This window comes from Sceloporus occidentalis, unplaced genomic scaffold (genome assembly GCF_023333645.1).
Source record: "Sceloporus occidentalis isolate IW3139 unplaced genomic scaffold, rSceOcc1.0.p SCAF_5, whole genome shotgun sequence".
Classification (NCBI taxonomy): domain Eukaryota; kingdom Metazoa; phylum Chordata; class Lepidosauria; order Squamata; family Phrynosomatidae; genus Sceloporus; species Sceloporus occidentalis.
Window position 1 is genome coordinate 82,206,207 of NW_028316985.1, and position 8,234 is coordinate 82,214,440.

Sequence of the window (8,234 nt, forward strand, 5' to 3'; positions counted from 1 at the left end):
CATGGGCAGGTGAAGAGCAAGAGACATCATCACATGAAGCAATCAGCGAGGCATCGTGGTGGTTTTCAGGAACCCTGAAAAGAGGTTTCATGCAATCTTCATCCCTACCATGTTCCTAAAGGCTGCTAGTTCTCCTTGTCTTTCTTGCACAACAATATTTTTGACTGAAGGCCCCTTCTGCCACCTCCCTTTCCCCCTCACCACCCCCCTGCTGCCCCCTTTACCCCTCACCACACTCCTGGATCTTTCCACTGCCCACTTTGGGAATCACTGCTCTAATGTATAGATTATGGTGTTCTTCGACAATATATTTTACTAACTATTTCAAATCATTAAAAAAAATTCAGACAGCATGCTAAATATTACTCTTGAATAATCTTAAATTTCCATTCTTGTAAAATATATTTGTCTATAAAAGAACACTATGGTAAGTGATTATTATGGAGAATGCACATTATTTACACAGCTCTTAAAATACTTTTTGTCATTTTCAGATGGTGGAGGGAATGAAACAAAAGAAGTGGAGTATTGAGAATATTGCCTTTGGGTCAGGTGGAGCTTTACTGCAGAAACTAACTAGAGATCTCCTGAATTGTTCCTTTAAATGCAGTTATGTGGTCACAAATGGCCTTGGGGTATGTTTTTCAAATGTATCTTTCAAACTGGTGTGGGTGGGAGATACCATTGATTTCACTTTTCAGTGCTTATGAGCTCAGGAGAGAAATCCTTTAAACACTGCTCTTTTTAAAAAAATCTTTATTAAGAAATATAATAGACAAAGACAAAAAACATTATACACACAATACATAACAATTAGAGTACAGTTTACAATTTACAATATACACCATAATAAACCATATACCATACAATCTACCCGACTACGAAAATTTAAAATAAAGACTTCCAAAACCTGGTGTCTTGGAGATTTTCCTCCTTATCGGTATTTAACTCTTTTTTATGTAAAAATTTTATACCTCTCTGTAAAACTTCTCATCTTATATTTATTCCCAAGAGGAAAATTAATAAGAAAAGGTTGAAATATCTGGTATTCAAATAAATAATTTTACAGACAGTTTGATTTCTGAACTTTTGACTATTACAATTTACTACAATTTATTTCAGACAGAGCATAAAATATAAATAAGCATTTCTAAGGTCATCACTATTTCTATAAAATAAACTTACTTCTAACCTATTTTTTTTAATATCAAGAGAGAGATTTCATCAGATTTTTAACCTTTTTTGCTCTTTTTCATTTTGCATTCCAGGTAAACGTTTTCAAAGATCCTGTAGCGGATCCTAACAAAAGATCAAAAAAAGGCAGGTTGTCTCTACACAGAACACCAAATGGCGACTTTGTTACATTAGAAGAAGGCAAGGGAGATCTTGAAGAATATGGACATGTAAGCATATCTTGAAACCTTAACTTTGATTTCCCATTACATCTTAATAGCATGAAGAAGATATATTGTATAGCTTACTATGACACTTTAGAGCTGAGGTAGGCAACTGTTTTGTGCTTGAGAAGTGCATTTTGGCCAATCCCATGAATGAGAAAGCTGATGGTAAGTCAGTGCTCCATGAGGCCCAAGGCTCGAGCATACGCTTTCTTTCTCTTTCACATACATCCTTACCCGCAAGAATCCTAATGAATGTCACTTTGCTCCCACAAAACTGGTCAGCTGGATAGTGAAGAGTGGGCAGGGATCCCTGGACATTTGCAAGCTGCACAGAGAACAGCTAAGGACAGCGTGCAGTTGCTCTGCATGTATAGTGGGCCCTCCTTATATGCGGATTTGAGCATCCGCAGATGGTAAGCCCATATTGTCGCCAATGGCGGCGCGCACTCAAGCCACCGTTGGGAACAAAAGTTCTTCCCCCTCCTTCCCTCTGTTCTTCCTTCCTCGCCTTCCCTCCATTCTTCCACATGGCTGCACCACCATTACGGACAATGGGACTTGAGCATACATGGATTTTGGTATGCATGGGGGGTCCGGAACAAATCTACCGCGTATAACAAGGGCCTACTGTATATTATAGAAGTGTAGGCCCAATCGCATTATCAAGTAATTTCAAAGATAAGTGCGACATCTAGAGAACAAAAGAATGACCAAATAAAGATTTCATTGATTTCAGAAATCTGCAATCTCTTACTTTTGTTATAAAATAAATCATTTTGTAGTATTCTGTCCACAGTACTTTGAAACCCTCAATTTACTCATCCTTACAGCTGTTACTATACTTTCATTTAAGTTCTTTATCTTTACTTCATCAAATATATGCCAATGTTTGATGCAACGTAATCTGTATTTTCAACTTGCTAACATCACACCTGAACAAAAGATCTGATGTTCATATTACTAATTATGCAAGTCGTGTGTGTGGATACATTTCAGACCAACCCTGCAACCTGTGTGGGGCAATTAAAACTTCCGTTCATACCATTAAGTGGTAATTTGCTGCTGTGAACTAGTAGTAGCAGGAAAAACCTTTTCTGTTACTCCAAAACACTCACAATGCACACGTTTTCAGATGTATCTGTATATACATTCAACTGCTAGCCATAAAGTGCTAAGATATGTGATGAATGTGTGCAAGTTAATCCATCCATAATACTATTTTAATACAAGATTAAACTTAAACATCATACATGTCATGTTAGGAGATATGTAAATTAATAGATTCTAATTCTGCCAAGTTTGAGTATAGTTCAGAAGAGATTTGTTAAAGTGACAGAATGTAAATGTAATGAGTAGACATAAATGAGTGAAGAAGGGTGGCCCACATTCCTGCTCTTTTGTGTATTTTTACCTTCTTGCCTCAGAAGGATTTAGAAATCTCAAAAGTTGAAGCCTAATGCATGTGTGAGAAGGGGCATTGTTCAATGTTAGAGCACATGCTTGGCATTGAGAACGTCCTAGGTTCAATCCCTGGTATTGCTAGGAAAGATCCCATCCTCAAACCCTGGCTGGATAATATCTGAATTGATCTTCAAACTAGCAGTCTGTTAATTGTTTTGGAGAACAATGTTTGTAGCCAGGCTCTTAAATGCAGTGTATTAGGAACTATTTTGTGGAGTCAATAGCCAATGCAGACGAGTTTGATATTTTGACACATGAAATACTGTTTACTGAAACTGAAAAAAAATGATGTGTGTTTGCAGGATCTCCTTCATACGGTGTTTAAGAATGGCGTAGTAACGAAGTCTTATTCATTTGATGAAGTAAGAAAAAATGCCAGGCTGAAGACTAGTGAACTGACAGTGTCATCTCACTAAAGTTTCATTCCGTGTTTGTATATGTGTAACAATTATGTACTGCTAATTGTTTCTTGTAGAGATCTGTGTGTTTGTGTTTGCCACATTATAGCCAAATTATTTGTTGGTTTATGGACATCACTGCCCTTTCTTTTCTTTTTGTCTTTAGAAGAGATTAAATTGAGAAAATAGCTGCAGTTCAGTGTGCTTCTAGGGACCCTTTGCCAGTAGTGATTCAATCTGGTATTGATCTCCTTGTTAATGAGACAAAGCTGAGACTTTTTATATATATATATATATATATAGAGTAGCATACCACAGAACAGATTTGCATAAAAGTATCATTGCTTTATGTTTATATTTAACTTGTATTTTTGTACAAACAAGATCGTGTAAAATATATTTAAAGTTTCAATAATTACTTCTTTCCAACTTTTCATGATTTTTATGAGCACAGACTTTCGAGGAAATACTTGGGGATGGGAATTCATTGCCTTTGTGTCCATTTATCAGCAAATAAAACACGGCCTTAAGTTTTATTGTGACAACTGTACTATTTGGAAGTTTTAATCAGGATTACTCCCTCACATCCCACAGAAGAACAAACCTCACAGTTCATTGTAGTTATCTGTCATTTGACAAATATCTTGTCATTGACAGTTGTCCTGTCATTTGATAGTTATCTGTTGTTTAACAGGAAAACTTCTGTTCTTTCTGTAACGGTGAGGTACTATAAATAAAAATATATAAATGCATAAGTCTTGCTAGAGAGCAAGAGATATAAATGTAATGCCAAATGTGGAAGGACTTCTTACTACATCAAGCATTGCTAAGTGCATCTTTGTATTCCAAGAGCAAGACTCAATTCCTGTGCTTGTCCACCTGGGTATAAATCCCATTGCAGTTAATGGGACTTGTTTCCAAGCAAACATGCAAGACATATGGTTGTAAAATTAAAGGATTTCCTTCCACTACAGAGTATGTATAAGTAAAGTATTGACAGGAATAGAAGTGGTATATTAAAGGAAAAAACACTTCTGGGCATATTTTTCCATATATTGTGACAAATTTCAGAACAAAAGACTTAACTGATTAGTGCACTTTTTACCTTTTTTGTATTTTTGTCATTGATTTTGCCTTTTTGTCAGATTCGATGTTAAATTGTATAGACGTCTTACCTATTTTTTGTTAAAACAACTTTAATAAAACATTATACTAGCCAAACTCCTTTTACATTGGTAGCTTCCCCTATAGGGGACACTATGCAGAAGTTAACTATTTTAAAAATTTAAAGAGTAATGAAAGGTACTTTTTCCATGACTGCACTTGATTCACTTTTTACGTATGCTTCAAAGTGCTTACTAAAGGACAAATTGATTAGTGAATGACATGACAAGCTGTATCAAGTTCTCAGGTGTACAGGCATATTTCAGGATGGTTGTTAAAAGACAAGAACTTTTCAGCCTTATTAGAGGAGGCAGTATATTTTGGTTCCTTAGCTGTAGGAAGGGATAGGTGGGTCTGAAGGTAGGTTTCAACCATTATGTGGGAAATGGTTCAGAAGAGCTCTAACAAAAGGAGCAAAGCAAGATAATGCGCTTCTAAAAGTGGTTAAAAGCCATATTTTAATGTTCTGCTATGAAACTTATTTAATTGTCTAGATATGGTATTAAGCCACTTATTCCCAGTCTTAATCATTTACTTTGTTTAATGAGGTTTCTGCTGTTTCATGTGATGATACACAAAATGAATGTACTGGTTTGAATACTTCTTTTAAGTAGTGACTTTTATGCACAGAATCCACGTTGTGGTTATCCTTTCTCTGATAACCGCAGCAGGCTTATCTTGATCACAAATGTTTAAAAACTGGTTAAAATTTAGCAAGACTGCATCTGTTCCACACAGTGTACTGAGGAGCTTTATGATTTCATATCACTAGATATGAAAATCTAGTAAGTTTTGCCCTTAATTTATATTTCTGTATGTGAAGGCTTTGGAAAAATGCTCTTATGCATCATGAATTCCTTGAATGAATGTTTTGGGTACTAAATATTTCTGGGAGGTGAAACACCTAAACTCAAGCAGTTTAGTGTCAAATACAATTTATTCTACAGAGTTTGAACCTTAAATATCCTAATTCTTCCATGTAGAGACAAGCAGTATGATTGGGTTTGCTTTAAACAATTAGAATTGTAGGAACTGATATCTTTAGCTTGCATTTCATAATAGTACAGTACTTATATATAGAAATGGCAGTTGGGAGGCTTTGTGTTTACTTTAAAAATAATTTATTTGTAACCTATATTTAACATAAGAATTTTTTATGAGTATTTTTTCTCAGAAGAATGGTTATGACATGGATATGAAATCTTTTTATAGCAAAGAATCAATCTTGGAAAATTCGAGATGTATTTATTGTTTGCCAAAAAATCAAACCGTAAACAGAATTTTCTCTAGTTTTACATTCCTTTTTAACCTTCTTAGCTGAGTAAGTATTCTTCACCTAAATCTTATGTTTAAATAGTCATAATGTACTTCGCATCAAAGATTAATGTAATAAACATGGAAATAAAGTTTTAGTTCCCATAGTGAAACCTATAGCTATTTCATTTTGTTTGACAAGCAAATGACTTCTAGATATTTGTTGTAATGTCTGGTAGGAGAAGGGGAAACATTATGCTATAAACCAGGAATTGCCAACCACTGCAAGTTTGAGAGCCACTCAGTTCTCCAAGTATGTCATGTTTCTAATATGAATGTCTCTTAGATGGTTGAACCTTATAATCAAGTTAGCATCACCTAATAGTAATGGTTTCACAGGGGTGGAGTGTATGGGTTCAGTTGATATGAAGTTCTAGAAAGATGTATTCAAGAAGCTGATCGGTAGAAGTCCTGTGTCTTTCTAAAATGCAGTTGAAATACACTTTAGAAATACACTCCTATAAAGTGATGTGCTTTCTTGTTTTCTTGTTTCACTTCTTCAGTAAACTTTGGTAAGTCCATGTAGGACCACATAGAATTTCTATGTGAGTCAGATCCAGCATGTAGTCTGCCATGTCTGTACCCTGGTTAACCTTTGTCACATTGTCTTCCATAGGTGTTCTTGGGTATTGCTCTAACTGAAGCACCTTTCAGGATGGAAAAACAGTATGAAATATTTTAGTAAATAAAAATAAATATCTTATTTATGTTAGTCTTTTGTATTGCTACAGTTACTAACAATAAGGATATGGACTGGTGCTAACTGTGCTTAATCTACTTTTGCTTGTTTGATAAGCAACCTTTGCAAAAGGGTTATAGATGTGCTATAGTGTGACCTTTGCCTGAAGGTTCCAGGTTGGATCCCTGATATATCCTGAGACCTGGCATCAGGGGGTAGAAAAACCTCTATGCAAGAATTTGCAGAGTTGCTGCCGCCTTAGAAGACCACACTGGACTGGGTGAAGTAAAGACAATTTATATGTTCATATAGATATTAAAATGTTACATAGTCGCCCCTCCAGATTCGCAGCTTTGGAACTCGTCATTTTCATCATTCGTGAAGTCACCGGCTCCTTCCCTCATGTGCGCTCCTTTCCATCCCCTCCCTCCTTACCTCCTTCTCCATCCCCCGGGCCTAGCTTTGCCTCGGGGACTGGGAGGGGGCCTTCCCTCAGTCTGGCGAGAGTGAGGCAGGGCACGGGGCCTGTAATCCACACCATGCCAGCCACCATGGACATTTGCCTTCCTGTCATGCGCATGCCCCACATCCCTCCGTCACAGCCAACGGGTGCCCCTTTGCTTCCCGTCTCATCCCTGTTGTCCCGGGACTGGCTCATCTGAGCCAGTTCCAAGGCAACAGGGGTGACATGGGAAGCAAGCAGCTCCCCCTTGCTTCCCATCTCATCCTGTTGCCCTATGCTTGGCTCAGCTGAGCCGGCTCCAAGGCAACAGGAGTGACATGGACCGCACTCCCTGCCTCATTCCCATCGAAGAGCCCCTCCCAGCCCCAAAGGCAAAGGTAGGCCTGGGGGGGGGGGAGAAGAGGAAGGGAGGGACTTCAATATTAGCGAAATTTTGAATCTGTGGGGGTCCCGGAATGAATCCCTGCAAATCTGCAGGGATGACTGTATACCCCAGTGCAGAACAGTACTTGTCCTGAGGGATGCATTTAAATTGATTGTTGTTCCTGTGAAAGTCTCTGTCTCTCTCACTTTGTTGCTGTCAAAGTAGTAAAAGTGCTAATTTCTAAGGTAAGCAGAAAACAGTGCCAAATGTTTGCATTTTTTTTTCTACAAACAGTAAATTAAACTCAAGATCCTTCCTCTTTTCATGTAAGGCAGTACAGATGGCATATGCTTTAGACTATGTACATTAAAGTTTCACTCAAGCAGCTGACCCAAACCAGTGCTGGAATTTCATGGATAGTATTTACTGCAAGCATGCAGTCTCATTACTGTGCCCTTAACTGTATTTTTTAAAAAAATCTATGGTAGCTCAAGCAGGATTTTAAATGTGTACAGTGTAGTGTCAAGAGAATAAGAAGTATCATTCTAGTCTCCTCCTCTCAACAGCTGAAGCTACACTCACAAAATATGTAATTAGAACTTGGATGGATTAGCAGAAACTAGTGGCAAGCCCTGCCCTTGTATGTCTTGAGTAATCCAAAAACACTGTTCACATGCTTCAGTTCAAAACCCTGGTAGCGCAGTGGTTAAATGCCTGTACTGCAGCCATTCACTCGAAACCACAAGGTTGCGAGTTCAAGACCAGCAAAAGGGCCCAAGCTCGACTCAGGCTTGCATCCTTCCGAGGTCACTAAAATGAGTACCCAGACTGTTGGGGGCAAATTAGCTTACTTGCTGTTCACCGCTATGATCTTTGGAATAGCGGTATATAAATAAAACAAATTATTATTATTATTATTATTATTATTATTATTATTATTTGTTTAGAGATAGGCTGTAACTATGTTCATTTCTACCCCTTAGTAAAGAAA

General features: G+C 37.4%; 1 protein-coding gene across 2 annotated transcripts in view; it reads left to right on the top strand.

Moving 5' to 3' along the window:
- Positions 1–6,434, top strand: part of LOC149312394 (nicotinamide phosphoribosyltransferase) — a 33,997-nt gene extending 27,563 nt beyond the window's left edge. Inside the window, exons 9-12 of one of the 2 annotated variants that reach the window (XM_089524532.1) lie at positions 495–635; positions 1,269–1,403; positions 3,164–3,223; positions 6,354–6,434. In XM_089524532.1, coding sequence (XP_089380658.1) covers positions 495–635; positions 1,269–1,403; positions 3,164–3,223; positions 6,354–6,419 — 402 coding nt within the window. In that variant the 3' untranslated portion in view covers positions 6,420–6,434. Of the gene's footprint in view, positions 1–494; positions 636–1,268; positions 1,404–3,163 lie in introns of both variants that reach the window. The other variant, XM_089524533.1, reaches the window with a different exon arrangement.
- The last annotated feature ends 1,800 nt before the right edge of the window (positions 6,435–8,234 follow it).